The 26159-nt window shown below is 40.7% G+C and overlaps 2 protein-coding genes across 2 annotated transcripts; one reads left to right on the top strand and one right to left on the bottom strand.

Annotated features, from left to right (window-relative positions):
* Nucleotides 1–247: 247 nt before the first annotated feature.
* On the top strand, nucleotides 248–25947 carry LOC6566601 (nuclear pore complex protein DDB_G0274915). Its single transcript, XM_001993353.3, has 8 exons — nucleotides 248–541; nucleotides 19455–23245; nucleotides 23304–23418; nucleotides 23497–23979; nucleotides 24045–24463; nucleotides 24531–25073; nucleotides 25131–25378; nucleotides 25434–25947. Exons 1-8 carry the CDS (start codon nucleotides 328–330, stop codon nucleotides 25582–25584), a joined length of 5964 nt encoding a protein of 1987 aa, XP_001993389.2. The 5' UTR covers nucleotides 248–327; the 3' UTR covers nucleotides 25585–25947.
* Nucleotides 807–15477, bottom strand: LOC6566602. Its single transcript, XM_001993354.3, has 9 exons — nucleotides 15409–15477; nucleotides 6777–8150; nucleotides 6309–6526; nucleotides 6001–6153; nucleotides 5433–5562; nucleotides 2723–2920; nucleotides 1685–2105; nucleotides 1461–1623; nucleotides 807–1398 (listed from the first exon to the last, which is right to left on the bottom strand). Exons 2-9 carry the CDS (start codon nucleotides 8065–8067, stop codon nucleotides 931–933), a joined length of 3042 nt encoding a protein of 1013 aa, XP_001993390.2. The 5' UTR covers nucleotides 8068–8150; nucleotides 15409–15477; the 3' UTR covers nucleotides 807–930.
* Nucleotides 25948–26159: the final 212 nt, after the last annotated feature.

The following is a 26159-nucleotide window of genomic DNA, read 5'->3' as shown; positions in this document are numbered from 1 at the left end:
GAATAGATTTATAATATTCATATTTAGTGCAAATTTGTGACATATTAAATAAACCGCTCTTGTTAACATGCCATTCACATGTTCACCCAACTTTAAACTTGACGAGCCTCCACACTTGACGAAGCGCTCACTTGACCGATTTGCTGCAGCCCTGGTGTCTGTGCTGTGCGCGTTGCAAGTGAACTTTTTGACTGCTTTGTTGTTTTCTTAACATTTCGCCCAACGGTGCGATCAAGAAAAGCGTATTTATTACACAGCAATTTGTATTGCGCAACAGACGCGTCATTGCCAGCAAGCAACGCTGCGTGCGAAAACGCGTCTGTCAACATGTCTGAGCGCTCCAAAGGTGACGTGTCGTCGCGCGTCAACAACAATGCTGCCAATCGGATTGTAAAAAATCCACTGCTCAGCGCTTCGGTGACCGGATTGAGCTACGATGATTATCCTAATAAGCCGCTGCTGCTGCCCGCAGCGCCGCCCGTGGTGCATGCAACGCCCTCGCAGCCAACGAACGCTCTCATCGCTGGCATTCTCAATCGCGGTAAGTGTGTCAGCAACCCGTGAGAGAGAGAGAGAAACTGAGGGAGAGATAGAGAATTTATATCAACGAATTTGGGCCGGAGTTCAATTGTCACTTGTTGCTTCTTAGTTTTTTTTTTTGTGATAAGGGTTTTTCTGGTACAGTAGTCCTTAGCAAAATAAAACCGTGACGAACAATAATCTCACATTTTCTGATAGTCATTTTTTGAAAATATTATCATTGTAATTATTATATTAGTTAGTTAGTTAGAATGACAAAATTACGCTTATGGTTTTCTTAAAGTTTACACTTTCGAGTGACTACTGTATTTTTATTGGGCACTGCTTAAATTTCATTGTTGAGGCTGTTATCATATTTTTGGCACAATATCTTTTCAAAATGCTCTAAAACTATTCCATGCTCCGCGTGGAGTGGGAACGATAGGTGGGCAGCTCCAGGGACACCTTGCGTCGCTTGCAACACCACACAATGCTCCACACGAGCAGCACAATCAGCAGCAGCAACAGAATTGAGCCCAGACAGATGGCTGCAATTGCTGCCTCCGTGAGGACAACATCTCTCACATCGATATTAATGCTGCGCTGATTGCCCGCCGCATCGAAGGCGGTGATGGCCATTTTGGGTTCACAGCAGGATGCCATGTAGGTGGCCTTGAGGGGTTCGGTGGTGCCTGCCGTGTAATAGTTGCGATAGAAGAGACCCTCCGGCGGAGTCGTCTGCAAACGCAGCATGCCCGACTGCCAATCCTGTGCCGTAATGTCTAAAGTCCAAAAGCGATCGCCACATCCCTGGCCATCGTTCGAGATGTAGTTGCATCGATTGCCAAACTCCCAGGACAAGTTGGGTCCAGTGGAATCCTTTAAGTGGAAATGGAAATGAGAGACGTTTTTTTGTTATTGGTCAAAACTAGAAGACGCACCTGGGCATCAAAGCTGGAGACGGCTTTCACGCTAACCGCCAATGTGGCCGTTTCGCTGCCATAGCTGGTAAAACTAATTCTGTCCGTTGTGCCCGGTGGTGTGCCAGAAGGCACGAGTACAGTCAGACGCACAGTGTTCGTCTCGCGTGCCCGCAAATAGAAACTGCAAAACGGAGAGAGAGAATGTGAATTTGAACAACAAGTAGTTAACTTCTCTGACTCACCTCGTTGGATTGAGCTGGGCGAGGAAGCGTCGCTCGTCTGTTACCTGCACCGTTTGATAGACGCGCTCCGGACGCATATTCGTCACCTCGAAGAGCAGCGTGGATACCTGGCCGGGCGTTGCCAGCAGCTCGGATTGCGTGCTCAGCTCAATTTTGGTGCCACAACGTTGCAGCAACATGGCATTCAAGTTGGCACGTTCCCCGGTGGCAGCCGCAAATTGCGTCTGATTGAGACTCGTCGCTGGCTGCACCAACTCCGTTTCGGAAAAGGTTTCCACTTCGCTCTTGGGCGAATCCACTTCATTCTCCAGCTTCTCCTTTGTCTCCGGAAACTTCAGCTTGGCCAGGCGTGTCTGTGGCACGACAGGGCGTTCAGTGCGTCCATAAGAATAGTAGCTATCGATGCGCTTAATGATTTCACCTGCAATTCAGAACACAAACAGGAATTGTCAACTTTCAAATTGCTGATACGTGCAACACAATTTTTCTTACGATTTAATATTGAAAAGTTAATAGTGGACTTGTTTTTTTTATTATTTTTTTTAAAAGTTGTTTTTAATGTTTTTATTCCGAATTTTCTGCAGATTATTAAATGTATTTCTTAATTTCACATCCCTAAATTTGAGGGTCAAGTCGTGTCACGACACGCGCCCAACTCAGATTTGAGTTGCACACATCTCTTTTGTTGTTGATAGGTTTCTGTATTGTGTGACGACGGATGGGATGCTCGCTTGCTTGGATTGTTTGGCTCGCTTGGCTGGTTGGTTGTCGTCAGCAACGATTCTGCTGGAATGACGCTACTTAAGCAGCCTTCAAGGTTGGTACGGTTATCAGTTTCACAGGCAGGCAGGCCTCTTATCGCCAAAGCACAGAGCAACATTCAGCAAGTCTTGTTCTTTTTTTTTTTTGCTGCCACAAGTAGCGCATCTGTGTATTATAATTTTGTTCCTGTTCAGTTTTATGCGTCAAGCGCGGTCGACAAGTTCATTTTTACAATTTCTAATTGATTTGTTTCGTTAAGTAGAAAAAATAACTCACCCAGAAAAACATCAGCTTTGCGTTCGGCGCGTACAAAAACATTGTATTCGACATTGGGCAATTGTGGCGTTAATTGCAACCTGAGGATTGTCGCTTTGCGCAGTTTGTTGAGCGGTACGTAGGCGTCTAGTTCGTCGTTGTTGGTATTTCGTGTATCGTTGGTTGACTTGAATTTAACCAGTTTCTTCAAGTTGATTTCTAAACGAAAATGTACACATAAACAATAAATTAACAGGTGCCCCTTTGCCATTCACAACGAAAGCGGGCGTACAGCTGTTCACGCTTAGCGTTGCCAGACTGTTGTGCGCGCACACTGTGTACATAAAATAATAATAAAATTAAATATATACGCAACTAATCGTCTGCACATTATTGCAGTTTGACATGCAGTCAATTGTGCAGGCTATTATCATTTACGGCAATTATTAGAAACAAAACGTAAACCACATTGCGCACTGGCAACTCTCCGAGTGGTGTTGTGTATGTTATGCAGCTGTTGGTGTGATTCCTGTTGTTGTTGTTTTGTTGTTGTGAAACGCAATCACTTCTGCTAAATACTTAACATAAAAACGATTGTTTCGCATTGTGAAATCAAACAAATTATTAAACAATTAGATGCTGCCAAATTGTTGCGCAAGCCACACTTGCCACCTGTGACATGGACAGCCGTGCAATATTGTAAATTTCCATTTACATCCGTTCGTGTGCATCATCAACAGACGCAGTCGATTTTGCTCAGGCCACTTTTGAACTTGGCCATGGCAGTGGACAAATAAATGCATGTTGGCCGCCAACTTGTGTTTGTGTATGTACAAAATTTGTTAATATAAATATATCTGACTATTGCTGCAATGTGGCAATTTTGGCAAATAATTAAATAACAATTTTGCCTCGTGTGTGTTGTGTGTGTGTGTGCGATAAATATGAATTTTTTAAACGTTATATTTTAACCATTTTTCTGATTAGCTTATGCGCTAATCGTTTTACAAAGTGCGTCTTGCAATATTTGCCAAGTTGTGGCAGGCAAAACGTTGGCTACTTCAATTGATTTGTACAAAAAGCGGTGGCAAACTTGCTTGCTTGTGTGTTTTGCGTGGCTGTGTGTGAATGTGTGTGGGTGTGAGTGCTTCCGCAAGCTCTTTTATAACTGTGTTATTAAAGTTCACTGCGAACTTATTTAATGATGATTAGTAAGCAGTGCAAATATTTGATTAGCAATTTTAATTGATGTTTAACAACCAACAATCAATGATGCAATTTGAATTGGTTAAAGGGGGACGATGCTCTTGCGAGTCATAGACAATTAATTTAAAATTATTATTTTTACTGTCGACTACTCGAGAATATTAGAATATAATAAGTGAACTGGTTTGCTTTCAGTTCCAATTACCGATCTTTCTAACCAACTGTGGGCTTCAGCAGACTGAGGCAACTTTTAATTTAGATCTTGTTTGTTTTTTTTTTTTTAATTAATAATCTACGATGTTTAAAGGCTATGCCGATAAGGCGTCGCTCACATTTGAATCTCTTCTGAGGCAGACGGTTCGACAATTGAGTCTTGAGTCATATTTGCCTTTTTGTCTGGGTTGCATTGTTTGTATAATCTATTTATATGTTTATGAACTTTGCTCGCCGACGTGGACATGTGTTGTCGATGGCTGGGTGATTAATTTAAGAGTTCGGCTATTTAATCTGAGGCTAATTTGATAGCAATTACGTATAAAGTATAGATGTGCATTGCGGTTAGAAAGCAGTAACAAATCGAAAGCCGAGTTAGTCAAGTGAACGAAAACAAGTGTGAAATTATAGAAACAATACAAATACTCGATATACTTACGCGTAGGACAAAACACAAAAAAGGAACAACAGGTGCAAGATCGAGTTAAACTTGTGCTGAGGATTGCTTGGGAACTAAAGTTAAAAGTACGCCGAGAAATATTTGTTGTGATTAGCTAGAATTGGTTGTGTGTGTGTCTTTTTTAAACGTTGTTTTTTATTTTAGACCATTAAAGCTTAACATTTATTATTTTATTTGTGTAAAACATAGACATATACATTTCTGTGTGTCCGTCATATATATATATATAAATCTATATATATATATAAACATATATTTGAAGAAATTCTTTTGTACTACTTGTTAATGTTACGTTTTTAGCATAAAGCTAGCGTTTTGGTTAAGGAAAGCGTTGGAGGAGTTATTTTAGGGGATTTTGTTGTTGTTTTTTTTTTTTGGCTGTATATGTACATAAAAGTATCAGTTGGGGGGATAAGGTAGGGTGTCTGGTTAGTTAATGTAGAACTTAAAGCTAAGCACATATAAATAAGTACAGTTGACTCTTGAGACATTTAACAACACTGGCTTTAGTTAGAGATAGAAAGGGATAGAGTGTGAATGAGTTAAATTAACATATATATGTAATAGTAATAATATAGTTAGCTACAAAACGACTTAAATCGAGGCTATCCTAGGCGTGACCATACACAAATGTGCCACTAAATTGAAGATCCCATATAGTTGAACCCGTACGCGCTGAACTCTCTCATACAACACACCAACAAGCTCTAGTATGAAGAACAACCCTGCTCTTTAAATTGTCTGCTGCCATTGATGCTTCTTCAACTGCAACACTTCAACTACATCATACTTGGTTAGTACTAAAAGAGTGAAATAGCAATTTTGTGATGTAGGTTAACTGGTTGAACTAACCACCATTGGGCGTTGCCAGTGTGGCACGACGCATATTGGCATCGATGTGCACATGCAGACTCGATAGCGTCGTGTCCACGGGCAGATCCAGCTCCTGGGCACCCTGATACGCATCCGAAACGAGCGTCAGCTGCAATTTAAAGTTTAGTGGGAAGAGAAGAAAAGAGATTTAGCGCCATTAAATAGTTGTTGTTTGGTTGCTTGGAATGTCTAGTTTCCTTTCTATAAACCAAAATTGCCCTTCACTTTTCTTTCCATAACCTAGTTTTGCACAAAGATGCAACATCATCAACAACAAAAAACAACGGCAACAAATTGCTTCGTGCTCTTGAGCACCTGCCCGAAAGGTAATCCAAGCTGCTATTTGCGTCTCACTTGGTTGCTTGGGCAACACTTGTTGCTACGGCTGCTGCTGCTGTTGTTGTTGTTGTTGTTGGTGTTTCTGTTATTGTTATTGTTTTGGTTGGTTTTTGTCGCCACTTTCAATTTCAACACTGGCTTCAAAACAGCCTTTTAATTATACTAATATATACTAATTATAGGTGTATGATCGTTGTTGACTCTTTACCGTATTGCCCGCTATATGCTGTCCATGCTCTGTGCTCACGATGTGTATGATTTCGCCGCCCGAGCGTATGGCCACCTCGCCCAAAATGCCACCCACAGCCTCTTCGGTTTCATTCTCGGTTGCTGAGCGCTCACCGTACCACAGCATAAACAACTGCAAAACAAAAGAGAAAGATGAAAGACGAAAGGCAAAAAGCACAACCAGTTCAAGTTGGGGACCAAACTGTATTGAATGGTAGTCGAGCTTGGAGCTTTATATAGTTTTATAGTAACAATTTAAACACTTTCAATTTGATTTTCATGACTTACGCGTATTCGCTTCTTTAGTAGTGTTATTGCCGCATCCTGGACCATTTCGGTGTGTGGCGGTATTGCAGCTGTTGAGATAAATATGGCGCTGTCGTAGGGCACCAGTTCAGCGGCCTGTAACACGCCCACAAACGCATTGCCGCCCTCGTGCTCTTTGGTGCTGTTGAGGCCCGCAATGAACTCGCGCGTGTTGTTGAAACTGAATGCGGATGGCACACCTGAAAGGTTGAAATTTTTGATTAGCGATAACGCTTCGATGTAAGCTTTCTTTTTTCTCCAGTTTTCAAATGTTAAGACCCCTTTATAGTTTTTAGTTTTTGATGTTCTTTCGGATATTGTTAGCTTTTCTGCTCTTAGCAAACACAGTAAATTTAAATTGCAGCACCATTCTTAAAATAGTTTCCCAATTATAGACGTTGTTTGCTGTAGTTCACAATCCGTATTCGAAGCCAATCTTTTGCTGCTTACCGGACTCATTCAGCGTGACGAGCACAATTTTGATGTTGATATTCTTGTCCTGCAGCGCATCAATGTACAGGCGTTTGGCCTGATCCAGTGATGCCGCCGATGGATCCACAATCACTGCCAATGGCATCCGTATGTACGCATCCTTGATGTAGTTGCGCAGCTGATCGGCGGGCAGCAATTCCGGCTTGGCAAGATGAATGTGCTTCGATTGCTTGCGTGGCGCCGGCGTTGTTGTCGTCGTCGTTATTGTTGATGTTGTCGTCGTTGTTGCTGCTGTTGTTGTCGTTGCTGAGGTTGTCGACGTTGCTGGTGTTGTGGTTATTGGTGTTGTGAAAACCACTGGCGGACCATCAGTTGGCACTGCGCTGGGCGTTGAGCCAATGGGCCAACCACCAAAGCCAGCGAAGCCACCGAATCGCGACTGCAGCACGGGCAGTAGGGCCTCGATAGTTGTTGTTGTCGTTGCTTGTGTTGTGGTTCGTCGCTCCACGCTGTCCACGTTGTCCACCTGATCCTCATAGTAGTCCTCATCGGAGCTGGACTTGAAAGGCTTAGCTCTGTATTGTTTGGGAAGCTGTTGGATATGCGCCTGTGGCTGTGCCGGCTCATCTTGATAGATCATATCCTCGTCCTGCGCTTTGGATTTGCTAATGCGCTGCGTCTGCTGCTCCACTGTCATATCCTCTTCAGCATAGTCGCCGCTATTCACATGGGGATATCTTTCCGCCTTGGCTTTGCGCACATAATCGGGCACTGTGGTTGTGGTGGCTAGCTCCTTGCGCTGTTCATCCGGTGGTTGCTGCTCTTCGGGCTGCTTCTCATCCGTCATCTCATCGTAGTAGTCCTGATGAGAACTCTTAACTACTGGCTTCATGACTTTCGTCTCTTTTTTCTGTGTGGGTGCATCCTCCATTACCTCAGCCGCTGTATTCTCATCGAACTCCGCAGTTTGAGCCGGCTCAGCAGCTGCAGTTGTTGGCGGGATAGGAGGCGCCTCGGTGTCAGCAACCACCATTTTTTCTGTGGTCGACAGCTGCTCCAGGGACAGCAGGTCGTTCACAATCTGAGCGTGCAGTGGACCCTCATCGTCATCGATGCTATTGCGATGCTGTTGGGTTTCCGCCTCGGTATCGCTCTCCTGTTGCGTTGGCTCGTAGATGTCAGCACTGCTGCCGCCACTGGCCATGTCGCCGCTATCGCCGCCATAATCCTCATCCTTGCCCTCCACTTGAGCCTGCAGTAGCGTCAACCAAAGCAGACCAAGCACACAGAGACTTGTTCGCAGTATCATTGAAATGGAATCTGTTTTGGGGTGTTTTACTTTTTACTCTTCTGCTTAGTGTCTGCCGCGACTATATCAACATTCAAATAAATCTGCAAGCAAAAAACAACAATAACAATAAATGTCATAAATCAAATATTTTTTGAAAGCTACCAAAATAGAGTCATGATTGATTGTCGCTTGTTAAATTGACACAATTAAGCGCCACATATTATTATTATTATTATTATTTATTTATTTTTGTTAAGTTACCGTTGTTTGCATAGTTTCGATACTTTCGCAATGCGAAAAAGTGAAATGTGTTTACAATTATCGTATTATTCTGCCATTAAATCCATTTTTAATAATTATCGATAATGGTAAAAAAGAAGATATTTAATGTTTCGCAGTTAAATTATTATGTTTGGAATTTTAGCTAATTTTTACTAGTTCTAATTGGAGAGAAGGAGACAGAGAAAGAGAGTGTGTAAAATTGTGAAACTAACGATGATTCTTAATGAGGCTTGAACTGAAAATTGTGGGAATTTTTTTGGGAGAAAAGACAAAACAAACCAAGCAACCACTTTCAGGGGAAGTCCATGATAATTAGTTAAGCTATATTCATCACATTTATATTATTTAATATAGCTTAACTTATTCCCATATCCTTTCTCTCTTTAAACTCCAACCCACTCTTAATAAAATGCGTGGTATTTAATGGTCTACCAATTCACTCAGAAAGCTGCTATTAAGAGATAGTTATGTGGGGGCGGGGGTAAAAACAATCCGCTTACCACGCACATTTTATTTGATAAACACCAAGTCAGATATTTTCCAAAAGTCATGTTCATGAACATGAGTCAATGTGAAACATTGAACACGACTGAGCAAAAAAGGCATTAACAATGCTCAAAAATGTAAACAAAATGAAAGACAACAATTACAAAATAAATAATATGATGTATAAACACAATTTTTAATCTGGAGAAAAGTTTTCTTTTTGCCAAAATTAAATTAAGAAAATTAAAAACCGAAAAACTCTTCAATAAATTGAGTAGCGCATTGGAAACATACATAAATAGATTGTGCGGGCAGGGGAGGGGGGGAAATGAACATAAACAAATCACGATATGGTCAAGGTTTCTTGACTGTTTTTTTTAAGCTTTTATCGAAACCTGCTGCTGCAGCTGTGGAAAACGAAGAGCAGCCGCCGCTTGTGACGTTGACATTAGCAAATGATTAAAGAGCGAGACGCACAAATGCAACAACAATAACAACAGCAACAACATTGATAGCTACTTTATGAAGACATGTATTTGTTAGGCTCCATAGACCCATAATTAAAACATAATAACCAAATAAAACTGATGCCTGCGGTCGAATAAACCTGACATTTTGATGGGTTTTTATACCTCGTATTCATTGAAATCGTTCAGAGGAATGGGGTATTATGGAGTATTGCAAATGTAATAGAAATCTTAGAATGGAACAAGGTTTAGAAAATTAGCTAAAAACTGCTTGCAAGATAAAATATAATATTTTGATTTTGTACTCATTTCATAACGATCGTATAAATATGAATAATGTGCAGAGTATCTTCCAACATGTTGTCAATTTGCTGTGGTAATTCCCAATGCTGTTTCGCTCAATTTGATCAACTTTTAACATTCAATTAACTAAATGCAATTAGCACTTGGATTGCGGGCCATGCAAACAACAATTTCAGAAATACACACATACAAACATACACACGTAAATATCTATATACCTTGTATTTATTTATTTTTATTTACTTTTATTATTATTATTATTTTGATGAATGCATTTTGCGTCTTGTTTGAATAACAAATTAGCAACAAATCAATTTGAATGATTGATTTCTTGGCTCTTCAGTTAGCTGTGTGTCTCGTGATGTGTGCAACAACGTGGCCACTTCATCCTAACAGTTGTCATTAATGAACGACATGCAAAAATAAAAAATACAATAAAATATAAAACAACAACAAAAGTACAATAAATAAAAAAAACTGAAAAGTTAAGCCGTTTATATGCGTTCATAACAAAAACAAAAACAACAATAAGACGGCGAACATGTGGAAATAAATTAAGTTAAAATATTCTGCGTTCGTTTTTCTTTTTTGGCAGCTGCGCACGCATCGGTTTTTTTTCTCGAACTCGAAAATGTATTTTACATTTTTTAGGCGTTGCAAGGTCAATGCGCATTTTGTGGAGCCGGTTCGTTAGAAGAGAGACCGCCACTTAGAGACAGAACTTGATGTCTGTTGCCATGACATCAAATCCCCTATCGAAAATTGATAAGATTCTTATAAGCAAAATGCAGTTCCGCTTTCAATTTTCGATAAATGCTAGCAAGTCAATTGACACGTTCGATTGCCATTCAGCCGCTTATCGATTTTTATCCAAAATGCAACAATTTCATTCATAAATCCACAGCAAACTGTGCAATATCGCACGTAGTTCTTGATTGAATAAAGTAAAGTTAATGAATAATCGGTTGTCAGCAGAAGGTGCTAAACTGATTGGAGTGACTGTTATGCTTCTATATTAGTTTAATGCCAGAATTGGGTTTTAATTAGTCTATCGGTGCTCTGAAGCGTGAAATCAGTTGCTCAAATTGCTAATTGTCAGTGGCACTTGTAATCAATGTTATGGGTAATCACAGTACATTGCCAGCGGCGATTTTATGAAGCAAGTTTTATAATTTATAAATTATTATTAGAATTATTTTGAAGCTTTATAGGTTAATTTAACATTTCTTGAGAATTAAATTTGAAGAGCATTTGAGTACATTTGATTTTTGAGACCTTACACGTATTTGCGACTATGTAAATCACAAACGATTAGTTTAGTTTAGCTTCATCATCATTCATAATCCCAAAACTGTACTTAGACTGCAACTTTCCAATATCTAAAGTTATCTTACAGCTATCGTTCAGATCAAAGACATTATTCAGAGAATAAAGTAAATACATAAATCACTAAAAGACTGCAAAGCCTTCAAAAATTTCCATCGTTCAAGTGATAAGTGCTTATTTTAATTAAAAACAAAGGCAACAATTAACAAGATCATAAATCTAACATCAATCAAAAGTGAATTAAATATTTAACTTTTCGATTGCAGCTGACGTGAGATTGTTAATTCTGCGGTGAACGCAGCAAACTGAACTAATCCGTACTGAGCTGAAGTGTGAGATCAGACTGTAATTTGTTTATTATTATTTATAGGCAATTTATTTTTTAATTAAAGAAGAACATCAAATTACAAAACTGGCTTCGTCAGCTCATCAATCAGCAGCTGATATTTTTTAAATTCCATATACAAATCAGAAACGCGCAATTATTCGAGTTCCCGGTTTGCTCTGGCTAGGTGGGTGGTTTGTGGGGTTAGCGGGGTTAGCGGAGCAGATAATATATTTCACAGAGCGCGTAAGCATTTGAGATATGCGCTATGATTTTTATATCACTTGCCTCCCGTTTTTATAGCTCGACAAATTAATGAGAAATAATTGCAAAAATTATAAATTCAAATTGCGTTTTTGTTCACTTTTGTGTTGTGTTTACATACCCTAAGCCTATCGCCAGCAATGAATGTTGTCTTCGAAGTTATATATTCAAAGTTTGTTACCTTTCAACTGAGTGTGAATTTATAACTTAAATTAGTATGGAGTTGGAGCTTGAATGTTCTTAAAATATATGAGTAATAAGCAAAAGTGACTGTGAACCTCCAAAATACGAAATCCCCTGGAACCTCATACATTCTCAACAATATAAATCATAACACCCGTGAACTCTAAATAAACTCTAAGCTGTCACTATTAACAGGCTCTCTAAGTAGATACAATTCTAAATTATTATGAAGTGCAAACTGAGCTTATTACACTTTATACATTTTTTGTTGATTTGTTCTTTACTTTACTTTGTTCACTAACAAACATCGTTTCACATGTCATTATTTTGAAATCTGTTCACAGGGTATACCCAAGTTAATCATAAAATCAGAATACATCGAATTTCAGTTTTTCTGATTGCTTTCTACCAAGTTGCGTTTGTTTTTGAAAAGCAAACAACACAAATTGGAATGGCAATAATAAAATACACTCAATTTGTGGCAGTTCTAGTATAGCCGTCGCTTTGGCGACCCTTTAGAGAAACCCACGCGTCGCCTTCTAAAACGGCATTAGCATTTACTGACTTATTGTTGGTTTTTCTTGACATTGAAATCGTAGTAATTTTGTAAATGATTTGTTTTGTTTTGCTTATCGTTGACCAATTTCTTTGTATTATTTTGTCTGTGATTTATAAACTTTTTGCTTTATGTATAATTTGACATTTGGCATTTTGAGCACAAAATTCTTCTTGTTTGCTTTTGTTTATTCTGAATTTGTTGTACCCCACTTGCCTTTTATGCGACTTCTTGTTGACGTGGCGAGCTGCTGGACGCTTAAAATTGCATATATTAGCAATAAATTGCGAGTATTATATATATAATTAAGTTTTTGAAAGTATGGATAGTTGGAACTGGGTGCTGGCAAACAAATGACTTAGGCAACGAACTTGTTTAGAGGCCGGATTTAATGTAAATATATATATAGATATATATATATATAGATATATATATATACATATATATTGAATTGGCTTAATATGTAAATCTCTTGCACTTTATTTATGTTTTTAGCGCACTTCTTTGCATTGTGTATGAATTAACACGATTATGCAAAGCAACAATAATAATAAAAAGCAGCCACTTGCACTTTGTGCAGTTTTGATTACAGACCGACCAAAAAATACAACACACACAGACACACCGAAAAAAACTCAACTGTTGCTCGTATATTGATTAACCCGTTTAAATGATTTTTTTTTTGTTGATGTCGGTTTTTGTTGTTGGTTGTATTATGTTCATTAAGTTGAGACACACACGTTGCGTATTGTTGTTGTTGTTGTTGTTGTAGTTGCTGCTGCTGCTGATGTTGTTCAGCTGTTTTCAACACTTGCGGCCGCGACGACGTCTCAAATGAAACTGAAAGCAGAAACAGAAACGGCGACCAGCGAACAAACCAAACCAACTCAGCACCACACAGCGCCACTCAGTGTTCAGTGTTCAGTTTCAGCTCGACTCAACTTAACTCAACTTGGCTCGATCAGCGCTGTCGACGCTGTCGCTTAGAGCTGCAGCCTCAGTTGTAGCAGCAGCCACAGCGCTCAGTTTCATTCGCTCCGTTTAGTTTGAATCTTGTGAGCGTGATGCTGATAAAGTGGCAACGTGCTGGCCCCCAAACTTGAATAGGCGCCATGTGGATTTATTGGGTATATGATGATTATGTATTGCTTGTTTCAAACTATAACGATTGAGAATCTTCTATGTGTAGCTGATTGGCTCTCAGATACCTAGCATACAGTTTTCAAATACATTTAATGCTGCCATAAACCGTATGCCTAAAATATAATTATTAGTTATGATCTATCAAGTTTGTTGTGTTTATTTCGAACTTCAACACTTTTATTTGTTTATATTTCTGACAAAGTTGCTTGCACTTTGGCCTTTTTTTTTATTTTAAGTCATTGTCTCGCTAAAAATAAAACAATAAAAATAATGTGCATCCTAAAGTCATCAAAATTCCTGTCGAACAAAAATGTAATAATGTGCAAGGCAAACTGAGGTCTCTCACTCTCTATAGGAGGAAGTTCGACTACCTAGCGAGGTGCCGAAAATAGAGCGTGTTTCGAATTTATTAAGTTTGCTCTGTCTACCTCATAAAACACATAAATATACTCGATTTGGAACCGGCTACGATCGATTTGACTATCAATAAAAAAACGTACTAAAACTTAATAAATACACGCGGAACTTTTTGAAATTCGTATGCAACAACATTTATAGCAACGCAAAGCCCAATGATTAATGATTTTCAGTTGCACCTCACCTATTCCCAACAAAAAAAATCTGAAAGTCAACTTTCTTTGTAGCCAAATTCTATTCCATATTTCTTTACTATGAAATCGCTTTGTGGCTTGTTTATTGTGTTGGCGTCTCAAGGTTCTTTCAATGTTGCTCTTAAAACTAATGCGTTAGCCAATGCGAACATCAACAAAAAACGAGATATTTTATATAGATACACGAGACATTTTGTTGTTACTTCCAGCAATAATATGTCAACAGAATGTTTGTTGTTCCTTATGAATGCAATGATCTCTGTCTGTCTAACAGTTTCACAATTTTAAAGCTATACAGATTTGAGCTTTTCTGCACTTGAATTAATTCTTATTTCTAAATCATATCGCTTATTTTCAAAGTATATATTTATTTTTATAATTTGCTTGCTTTGTCATTGTTTTGAATGAAGTCGTCGCTTATATATATGCCAGCAACAACAAAATATGACTATGTCTCATCTTCATCTTCTTTTTTTGGCAAATGTTACCCCGTTGTTATTGTTGAAATTGTGTTTTCCATATCAAATCGTGTGCGTTATGACCTACGTGCGGTACTCAGAGCTTCCTCAATGTGGCTGACAAGATTGTTGTTGCGGCTACGGATTTGTGGTTCGTTGAATTTTTAATTGCAACATTTAGATGTGTATGTATGCATATGTCGGACATAAGCATGTACACACATTTGGGAATAACTTTAATACCCTGGGTATGGCAAAAAACCCATATAAATCTTATTTCAGTGGAAGGATCTTTTTTTAATTTGAATAACTGTTAGATTTCTAAAGCCGTTTAAAAAAGTATTGATGATAGCTAAACTTGTATAATAAAAGTTCAAAATCCCATTTATAAGATTTTCGGTTTGACATAATAGAATCCAGACTATATCTGGAAGCTCCTCACCCACTCCTTTCCAAGGCTTCGACTTATATAACGAATTTTATAACAACTTCGTTCACTTAAATGTCACGCTCTATTATTCATTTCTTTTTTTACTTGACGTTAATTTTAAATTTATATTTGCGGGTTTTTTTGGTGCCCACTTTCAATAAATTTATTTATTGCACATTTTGCGCTGAGAATTTATGCGGCTCACGCAACTTTCATGAGTTTCGCGCTTTCGTTACAAATTCGCAATTAAATTGGCTGTTATTGCTAAGCTGTTTATTTATTTACACAATGCCTCGTATTTTGATTATAATTACTTTTTTTTTGTAAATGAAAAAGCCACCCAAGTCATTGAAATGCAATGTTTGGAAATCGATTCGGGAGCACTCACATCTTAATACATATACATATGTTTAATTAACGCTGAATATGCGATGATGAATGTATTTGATTAAAACCACACTTATAAAATAAAATTTTCATTTGTTTTGTTTTTCAAAAGTGCTAATCGATTACAAATTTACCAACTTGTTGCGTTTTGCGGTCCAATAAACGATTCGCACTTTTCGAACTGGTGCGAGTCTGTGCAAGTCACGATTATATATATGTTAATATCCTTGCGTAGGCGATCATTACTTGATACACTTCTATACGGGCTTAACAGCGACGCGCTACTAAAACATTGTTCCCTAATTACTCGGCCTTTTGTAGTCGCAGAGTTCATCAAGTCGAACTTTAGTTGTAGTTGCTGTCTTTGTGTACTTATGTGTGCCTCATAAATTGTTTAAATATTGAACAATTGGTTGCAAACGGACATAGAGACAATGCGTTTTCACGTTGCAAACACGGCGCACCCTATCTGACATACTATTGATAAGATTATATAGCTCAGGCATAAGAACCTACATACCATGCCTCAAATGCGTCACAAGGCCGCTAAAGTGAGACTTCAACTGGGAGTGGACTTAACTTTGGGATGGGGCGGTCTGCCTGATTAGCATTTGCTGGAAATACCCCATTGACAAAATGTCTTGAAACACATTTAACTTGAATTCGCTGCTACCTGAGTTCGTTGTCTAAGTCTTTTGTTTTGAGCCTGCGTCGCGTCAACTACATCTTTTTATGATGCTTGCGGGGCATATAATATGTATGTTATGGAAAAAGCCAGCAGAATTTAGTTCAGTGTTCTTGTGGGTAGATATTTAAGATTAATTTTGACAAAATCTACATTACTAAATTTGAACGTAATTTTATCAAAAAGGTAATGCGTTTGGTTTAGTTTTGACAAAGTTATGGTAGCAAGAATTCAAAACTTTACTGCCAAAGGCCATTTAAATAAACAGAATGATTGTCAGCGGATCTGACTGATACCCTTTATTATTTCATTCTAATCAATGTCATAATATTTCAAATTGGCTTTCAAAAATGTTCTTAAAATCTCTGCATATATTCGCTAAAGCAACTGAAGTGTAGAAACGTCTCGACAACATCACAAAAACAAGAAGAAAAAAAAAATACATTGCTGATTTTCTTGCTGGTTGTTTAACCTCTTGTCGTGGCTATAGAAAAATCGTGCATTTTATTTATATCATCGTTTTGCCGCTGGCAGACAAACCGTCTCGAGCATCGTCTCAACTTATTTTTATTGAGCTTTATTTTGATTTCATTTTGCTCTTGTTTTTTTGGGCATTTCATAGCCAGAGGGTTCAATGCCAAAAATGCCAAGCTGGTGTTTATTTATTTATTTTTATTTTTTTCTTATGGGTCTTTTAGTTGTCTCTTCTTCTGTATTTTTTGAGATACACATTTTTGGCATGCGACCTGCACGAGCCTTTTGCAAGCGCTTAAGCCCAAATTGTTGGCAATCTTTTCGGGGCATCTTTATTGATTGTTTGCTGTATCCTGCAAATGATTTCATGGGCTCTTGACGTGCTTATGTGGGCCTTAATTGTTTTATTTGAGTGCCATTATGTGCAGACACTTCGGACAGACGACAGAGGCGGGAATTTTTTTTTTGTGGTTTGTATTTGTGTTCGTTTTGTGTTGTTGTCTTAAGTGCTTATGCTGCCTCAATTCGTTTATGATCGTTATGATGTCATGCCAAAGCGAATTCCTCTTCATTTCTGTGCGCAGTCTTTATTATTATATTTTTTTTTATTTTATGCTTTATGTCAGGCTCGAGCCATATTTGAAATACGCTGTTCTACTTTTCTTATGTGCTTCGACTTTTGCGGTTAGACAATCGCCTATTTGCTTTAACAATTTGTCAGAAATGCGTCATTGTCATTGCGGCCTTTTGTAAATATTTAACCAAAAACAAAAAAGCAAATGTAAAATAAAAAAAAAAATAAACAATATATGTACACGTCTCAAGACGAAACTGGAAATTTTCGCAGTTATTTAATGACTTGGATCCGTACCCGTCCCCTCTAACAAATCGTTTTTCAATATAGAGCGGGTCTACAGTATATAACCTAACTTCTTTTTAAAGCTGTTTGCTTTTGTTGCAGTCATTGTTATGTGTTATATTTGTTTGCTTTAGTCGCTTTATGGAATTACATTAGCCAAACAATTGCTGACGCCTCGAAAAGTGTCAGCACATTGCAAAGACACCAACGCAGAAAAACAAACACCAACAAGCGACAATGTCAAGTGTCTCAGGTATACACATATATACATTCTGTGCACATGGGAATACGCCAAAAAAAAAAAACGAACCCCACAATTACCGCATCACAAAAAGTGCTGAAAAGAAGAGAGCGACAAAAGTATTTTTTTGTTTATTATATTTGAAATGTTATTTTGTTTCTGTCTGTAGAAATGTGCAACGTTTTATTTATGACCCACATATGTGTAAAATAAATTATCAACTGTGCTTACATTGCTTGCCGAATGAGTTTTAGCAGTTGCTTGCTAGTTAAGGTCCGCCTAAGTATATTTTCTAAATAAATGTACGCCAGCTTACGAAATTTAAATAAATGAATATTGTATAAATTATCCTGTTTCAATATTAAATGTTTTTGTATTAATCGTTTCCGCTTAAAATGCAAATATTGGCTTACAAAATTTTCCGTTATGTAAATTTGTTTTAATATTTTTCTTTCATTACTTGAACTGCAATTATTCTGTACAATCAAGAAAGCAATTAAAAATGCAAAATACAATTCGTAGTTTTGTTCAGCAATTAAATTCAAATTTACTGAAATATTTCTTATCCAATCATGTGAATAATTTAAAATACAATGTTTCTATTACATAACGCTTAAATATTGTCAATAATATACTAGCAGGGAGAGTGTATTAATAAATCTCACAAATATTATTCAGAGTAAGCGTATATGCAGCTATTCGTGACCATTTGGATTAACTGAGAATTGGCTCCATACAGTTTTATAGAGTACCTGCTTTATCACTTTTCAACTTGAACTTATCGCAGTTATGCAACAGCAACCGAATCACACCTGATAATTTCTAAGAGTTGCAGCAGGGAAAACTATGAAACAATCTAAGCATTAACCGTGAGATATGAGCTGCTTGGTTTTGGTGATCTCACAGCTCTCACATAGCACTTATCGCATGTGCAGCTGGCAAGTGCTCGCAAATATGCCAAAAGCGAGCATAAATATTTACGAGAGCAAATTGCAATGCTTTGAATACTTGAACACTGGTTACACCGACTTCAGCAACTAGGTGTTAAAGCCACCAAAGGCCTTGCAGACACAGTTCACAGTCCGAATCACGTTTTATGATCGAGGTGAATTCTTTGGTAGAGCCGCTTACCCAGCCAAATGGCACGTTTGCTAAGCATGGACAGATCCCCAAGAGCCCCAAGCTCTAAGCCAGTTCCATCATCTTCCAATGCACTTGCAACAACTTTCTTTCTGGCCCCCAATGAAGACGATTCGGCGAACACACAGAAATTGATGATATCCATAAGCAAGATGGCAAAAATCATCAACTGCCTCTTGGCTCATTTAAATGTCATGACATTTGAGCTTAGCTAATGCCAATTTTTGGCTTTTTATGATACTCGGACCAGCCAGCACAAGCACATCAATTTTGTATTTGTTAATCGAATCCAGTTGTGTATTTGGTAATTGGGCAACTGCTTAAAATACCTATAATTTTGAAGGAGCAGTCTTAAAAAAGTACACAATAATTTATTATTTTAATATAATGAAGTGTACACACCGAGTCTATTTAAATCGTAAGCGGATCTCATGTTAATAAATCTGAGTTGTTGCCAACTCAAGTAATAGGAAATGCGGCTTTTAATCTTACACGTTTTTGTGGGCATGTAAACAACACTTGATTGTTTAGGGTTAAAAAGCCGTCAGCAATATAAAATATATTCTTAATCGGTAATTATGATATTGATTGTTGACATTGAGTAACTGAGTTGCGCAGTTTAGGCCTGGACTTTGCTCTCGAGCTAGATAACAAGTAGTTTGAGGTCACGACGAGTTTGATTAGCATATTGTGAAGAATATTTTTTTATTTTATTTATAATGAGATTATTTCCGTAAACTCAAACTTCGCTCATTTTCATTTATTATCTTTTGCATACCTTGCAGAGCCCAAATCGCTGGTGACAGTTGGACAGTCATCGAGTCTTGACGATAACGAAACGCTTGACGAGATTAACTTGAACGCGAGCGGAAGTGACGATTCAGCGACAGTAAACGCATCAATCAATCCATATCAGAGCGCAGCGGATGCTAACGCAAATCCTTTGCTAGAGCCGGCAACAGGTGCAGATTCGCTGTTTAGCCAGGCGGCATCTTCGTTTGGAGCGTTGCCTTCGGTGGCTTCCAACGTTTTTTCTACCTTCTCGAAGCGCATCTACGCGGGCACTCGAGAGACGGACGAGTCAACGACGCCAACGCAGCCTCAACTGGATATTCAGCCGACTTATATACAACAGGCGGGCCAAGTGGCACTACCGCCCGCACCCTTCTACGCCGCACCACCAACTGTCGTGGGCGAAGCGGCGCCAGAGCCACCTAAATTATATGCACCCACAGAGCTGCCCAGCATAGGAGCTGGCTCTCTGTCCTTGCCGCCTGCCGCTTCGGCTGGTCAAAATACTTATCGTATCAGCGCAAAAAAAAAACTTTACGCTCCCATACCTGGTCTTTCCGAGCAACAACAACAGCATCAGCAGCCAGTGACAGCTGCTCCTTTCCAAATACCACCATATCCAACACAGCCAGCGGCTGCTTTTGAACCGCTCGCACGACCAGTTCAAGAGGAACGCAAATCGGGTGGTGGCCTCTTCTCGCTGACCAATCTGGTGCCCACTGGCGTCCTACAGAACATCTCGGGTCTAGTGCAATCAGCCACTGGCAGAAACAACGAACCAGCACCATCTGCTGTCAACTACAGCGCACCCAACCCAGCATCTAATCCAGCTGGATACTTTGACATTAGCACCGGTCCACTGCAGCCAACAAATCCAGCATCGGGCGCTATACCCTTTGCTCCTAGCTATTTGGCGTCCACTGCAGCACCATACACAGGCGGAGGTTTCTATAATCCATCCGTAGTTACTTCAATTCCAGAGGCTGCTCCTCCATCCTCAATTGGTGGTTATTTCACGCCTTTAACAGCTGCTCAAACATCGCTCCTGACATCTACTCAGCCACATTCAGTCGCTCAGCCACCTTCAGTCGCTCAGCCACCTTCAGTCGCTCAGCCACCTTCAGTCGCTCAGCCACCTTCAGTCGCTCAACCACCGACAGTCGCTCAACCACCGACAGTCGCTCAACCACCGACAGTCGCTCAACCACCGACAGTCGGTCAACCATCGACAGTCGCTCATTCACCGCAGTCGTCAATCGCTCAGCTAACGGCGTTTGTTGAGGGCACTTCCGCCACAGGACCACCTCCAGCTGCCACAGTTCCCCCACCCTCAGTTGGTGGATTGTCACAAGCATCCTATCGCCTTCAGAAGGGCACACGACTCTACAGAAGTCCGCTGACAGCGCAGGAAACTTCAACTATAGCAACGCCCTTTGGTCATCAAGCGCCCTTTGCGCCCACAACATCTGCAACTCCGGCTATTTTTAATCCATTTGGAGAGGCAAAAGCAGCAGAAGTAGCTTTATTTGCAGCTCCTGCACAGGAAGTTCCACTTTTTTCAGCTGGACCATCAACAGCTCCACCACCTTCTCTTTTTGCGACACAGACGAATACAACGACAGAGATCTGTCCGTCAGCAGCTCCACCAAGCGCTTCCCTCTTTACGCCAGTCTCGGTACCAACAACCACAGTTCAGGAGGTTCATCAATTTCAAAGCACAGTCGCTGATGTATCGCAAGGACTTGCCTTACATCCAACATCAACAGTAAGCAACCAATTTGCCACGCAGGCACAGATTCCAGAGCCAAGCACTATCTTAGCTCCAACCCAGGAAGTTTCCTTGTTCGCTCCGCCACCAACTGCTGCAGTTTCATCTGCGCCAATTCAGGAAATTGCCTTGTTCCCCACATCGCAGGACTTGCCCCTATATCAACCTGGACCAGCAACATCAGTTTTAACTCCACAGCTGAAAACAGAAACAGAATCAATATCGGAATTAATTAAAGAAGTTCACTTGTCGGCTGCACCACCAACTACGACAACAGCGACAAACTTACCAACTGAAGCATTACAGGGACTGTCTTTAAGTCCGCTAGGAACAGTAAACTCTTTGTTCCCTTCACAACAAGTTAAGGAACCAGAGCCATACCAGACAGATTCCACATCCACGCCAAGCCACGCAATTCCCACTCAGGAAACTCCCCTATTCACAAGCGCGCCAACGGAAGCACCGCAAGGACTGTCCCTAAATTCGCAAGGACAATCAGTTTCTCTCTTCACTGTAGGGGGTGCACACGAACCAAGCGCACCACCAAATCCAGAAGGAACTCAAGAAATTCCACAGCTTGCAGCTGCAATACCAACTTTTGCTGTTCGGGAAGGACTTCCGCTGTATCCACCAGCAGAAGCTGCTCCTAGCACTGTGTCCACTGAGCTTGATCAAGAAATTCCTTTATTTGTGCCTGTACCTAAAGCAACACCAGACGGCGAGGCAAATCAAGGAGTAGCTCTATACCCACCAGCACCAATAGACACAGCAGATCTGGTCGTGAGTTCAGATACATTAACCAGCTCTTCAGCAACAACAAGCGCTTCACCCGCAACTTTCAACGCCACTAGCCTATTTGCACCACTTCCCAGAGCTGAAATACCACAGGAAGCTTCAGGACTAAGCACAAGCGACTTGTTTGCGCAGCCATCGCAGCTGCACAGGGTTGCGCTAACCACTCAGACAACAACCACATTTCTCAATCCTTTTGCACAGACGATAACAACGCCTCTGCCGCAGGAGCTATTGCCACCGCCCATTGGATTTGTGGCACCCAGCACGCAGGCAGACGACAACGTTCTCTTCGCGGAACACACCATTGAGCCCGTGCTGTTAGAGACAGAGACCGCTAAACCAGTAGCACCACCGTTGCCACCACCACCTAGTAGCAAGCAGGCAGACAATTCCGCCCAGGCAAATCCTTTCCGAAAAAGCCACGAACCAGTTGCAACTTCAGTAGCAGCGGTGCCATCGCCATTGCTGAGTTTCTTTACACCAGCGTCCAACAGCAGCGATTTCAACTTTTTTGGAGCAGCACAGGAGACAACTCAGGCAGTAGGCAGTGGTCAGTTCCCAAATTTACCACCTCAAATTGACGTTGCACCACCGGCACTGGCACAGGAGCCGCCTGTCACTCACGCACTTGGCTTTGAGCAACTTATCAACGATTCACAGCAAGCAACGCAGCAAGCTCAAAACTCAACTGGAAATATCTGTCAAAATTCTAGTGTAAACTCGTTCTCAAATTATTTTGGAGGGTCAGGAGAGCCAGCTCAACCAGGCGGACAAGCACACCCACCGCAGGAACAGACACAGCCACAGCCACAGCTTACTGGCAGCAACTCGGTCAATTTCTTTGATAATTTTGCCGCAGGCGGCCAGGGGCAGGAGGATCAACGCATCCAGAACTTTTTCAACAATCCACCGCTGCAGGATCAGCCAGCTGCACCCGGAGAACTAAAATACGATATTGTGCACAGCGGCCTGCCAAGCAAACTCTTCGAGGAACGCTCACAGACCTCTGTCTCGAATCTGGTCGAGCCGCCATCGTCCGCCTGCTCTGAGTTCTCCACAGCTGTACCGTCAAACGTAAGCCTCGTAGCCGTACAGCAGTCGGAGCGTCAGGCAGAATATTTACATCAATTGCATCAGGGCGAATTGCCTGAAGAGATCCTCCAACAGCTGAGAATGGCCAACGAAAAGGGTCAGGCCATTGCGCCGCCAGCCGAGGCAATTGTAAGTCCATAAGTTACATTTCTGTGTTCATTATTTTTATTTAATTTCCTATGTTTAGATTTATACGCCCGTATTGCCCCATTGGTTCTACAAACGCATCGTGGATGGAAAGTATTTGTGGACCCCATTCAGTCACTACGACTCGGCGCTGCTAGAGACCAGTCTGAACAGTGGTAAGAGTCCAAGTCAAAACTTGATTCGATAATCAAATCCTAATTCTCTCTATATCTTTTGCATTCACTCACATATAGATGACGCCGATTCGACGTGTATTGTGGCCGTTGAAGGCGGTCGTTATGACGTTAACATCAAAGAGCGCACCAAGATACCAGTCTTTTGGGAGGGCAAGGCGATTGAGGTGCGTCGCTGTTCCTGGTTCTACAAAGCCGTGGACGGGAAGTATGTGCCGTATGCTGAGGAAACCGCAGCGGCACTAGAGATTGAATATAAACGCGCGACGGAAACAAACGAATGGCATAAAAAGATAATGTTGGTCAATGGTGAGCAGGTCACCATGCATGGTCCCAGCGTCATGGTGCACTTTATGCCACCATCGAATGCCGACACGTGGGGCGGCACCGTGCAGAACTCAACGAGGCCGCTGGTCGTCAAGCGGGATTTGAATGACTTTAAGATACAGCAGGGCGAATCTCAGCGAGTGGATCATTTGTTGTTCATGGTGCATGGCATTGGATCTGCCTGTGACCTAAAAATGCGCAATGTCGAGGAAGTTGGTAAGTGTAAAATTACTCGACCTATTTCATTGGAGACTCTTAAAAACGTTGAATTTGCTTTGTAGTCGATGATTTTCGCAATATTGCACTACAGCTGGTGCAATCTCATTACAAGAACTCCATGGACATGGGATTGGTGGGTCGCGTTGAAGTATTGCCCATTGAGTGGCATGGCCATTTGCATTCAGAGGAGCTGGGCATTGATGAGAAGCTCAAGTCCATCACTCTGGAGTCGATACCGAGGTTGCGCAACTTCACAAACGACACGCTGCTTGATGTACTTTTCTATACCAGTCCCAAGTACTGCCAGAAAATCATGAACACGGTCGCTGATGCATTGAATGAGGTCTATCTGAAATATCGCATGCGGCATCCCGAATTCAATGGCGGCGTCTCACTAGCTGGCCACAGTCTGGGTTCACTAATACTGTTCGATCTACTGTGCCATCAGGAGTCACTTAAGGAGAGCGAAGAGGAGAATAAGGTAAGATGACACAAATATTACACAACTGCCCATACACAAAGTAACACTGAAGTTATACGTACAACAGGAGAATCCTGATCAATTGCCGCGGAAACAAGGCACCGAATCCAGACAGGTGCAACTGCCCAACAATGATGAAATGATGCCCAAGCAGGTCAGCTACGCTATGGGTTTGGGACCGGCGGGCACTGGACAGCCCGTCATTAACTACACGCAGCTGATTTTCCATCCCAAGAAGTTCTTTGCGCTGGGCTCGCCTATTGGCATGTTTGTGACCATCCGTGGCATCGATAAGCTGGGTCTTGATTTTCGGCTACCCACGTGTCCGGGCTTTTACAATATATTCCATCCCTTCGATCCGGTTGCGTACCGCATAGAAGCACTAGTCAATCCGGATATGAAAGGTATCCGACCGGTGCTAATACCACATCATAAGGGTCGCAAGCGCATGCATCTGGAGCTGAAGGAGACAATGACTCGCGTAGGTGCGGACATCAAGCAAAGATTCATGGATACATTCAAGACCACACTGGATAGCGTTAATTTCCTGGCTACCGTCACCAAGGTCAAGAAGGAGGCCGAGGAGTCGCTCGAAAAAGAGGTGCAGTCTGTAAGTCTAAGGCGATTTAATATCAGTGATCAAATTTAATGCTAACCCATTCTATAGAGTTCTTCACAGGTATTCCAAAAGCAAACAGAAGATCAGGATCAATCATCTGTGGCGACAACTTCGACGCATGCGCGCAATCGTACCGATTCCGAGTCGACAAGTAATTCAGACCCCGAATTCATTGAACTCGACTTTCCACTAGGTAAATTAAACGACTCGAAACGCGTCGACTATGTGCTACAGGAGGCGCCACTGGAATTCATCAACGAGTATATCTTCGCCCTAAGCAGCCATGTTTGTTACTGGTGAGTAGTTGATATTTAAAAGCTGGTAATTCTTTTCTAATATTCGATTTTACAGGGGCTCCGAGGACACTATTCTATTTGTAATGAAGGAAATCTACGCTGGCTTGGGCATTAGCACAGATAGCCAAGTGCCGCAGCAATCTATGACCATTGAAAGGCCCAGCTCACGCAATAACAGTGTCAGTCAGGCTCTATTGCCGATGTGAGTTTAGATTTGGACACACTGCATTAGCTCGTCTTCGTTTACAACATACTATTATTACAAATATTTAGAGACAATTTATTTAACTATTTTATTTGTTAGCAAAATCATGCAAAGAATTTATAAAATGTGCAACTCTAACTTGGTTAATGGTCTTATCAAATTAAGAAGTCTTGCATTGTCAGAAAACAAATGAAAACAATCCGCAAGAGTACTCTGTTTTTGGGAGCTTTACAATGTTGATGTCTACATATACACGTACATACTATTTACTCCATATACACTATGTGCTTTTGTTTTTATTTGTAATATTGCGTTTCTAATACGACTTTGTAATATGTATAAATGTATGGTATATAAAATTATACGTCTATTAATATCAAATAATAAATTTGCAATACAGCACATGCACAATAGTTATTTCATCTGTTCAAAATGCCGATAAGGCCATTTATTGGCCGCGAAATATTTATCGCAAAAATTGGGGGCGTGTGTACAATAATAAATCGATTGCAGGTGGTCCAGTGCTGTAAAAGGCATTTCAAGCAGCTTGTACATATTGTTATCGGACTACCACCA

This window comes from Drosophila grimshawi, unplaced genomic scaffold, assembly GCF_018153295.1.
Source record: "Drosophila grimshawi isolate 15287-2541.00 unplaced genomic scaffold, ASM1815329v1 contig_1377, whole genome shotgun sequence".
NCBI lineage: Eukaryota > Metazoa > Arthropoda > Insecta > Diptera > Drosophilidae > Drosophila > Drosophila grimshawi.
The sequence above is the reverse complement of the archived record's forward strand: the minus strand, read 5'-3'. Positions and strand labels throughout refer to the sequence as shown.

Coding starts and splice junctions, on each gene's coding strand:
- LOC6566601 (XM_001993353.3), top strand. CDS start 328: ATGTCTGAGCGCTCCAAAGGTGACGTGTCGTCGCGCGTCAACAACAAT. Junction 23,246..23,303: donor CGCCGCCAGCCGAGGCAATT/GTAAGTCCATAA, acceptor TCCTATGTTTAG/ATTTATACGCCCGTATTGCC. Junction 25,379..25,433: donor AGCAGCCATGTTTGTTACTG/GTGAGTAGTTGA, acceptor TCGATTTTACAG/GGGCTCCGAGGACACTATTC.
- LOC6566602 (XM_001993354.3), bottom strand. CDS start 8,067: ATGATACTGCGAACAAGTCTCTGTGTGCTTGGTCTGCTTTGGTTGACG. Junction 5,563..6,000: donor AGCATATAGCGGGCAATACG/GTAAAGAGTCAA, acceptor TTTAAATTGCAG/CTGACGCTCGTTTCGGATGC. Junction 1,399..1,460: donor TCTCCAGCTTTGATGCCCAG/GTGCGTCTTCTA, acceptor TTCCACTTAAAG/GATTCCACTGGACCCAACTT.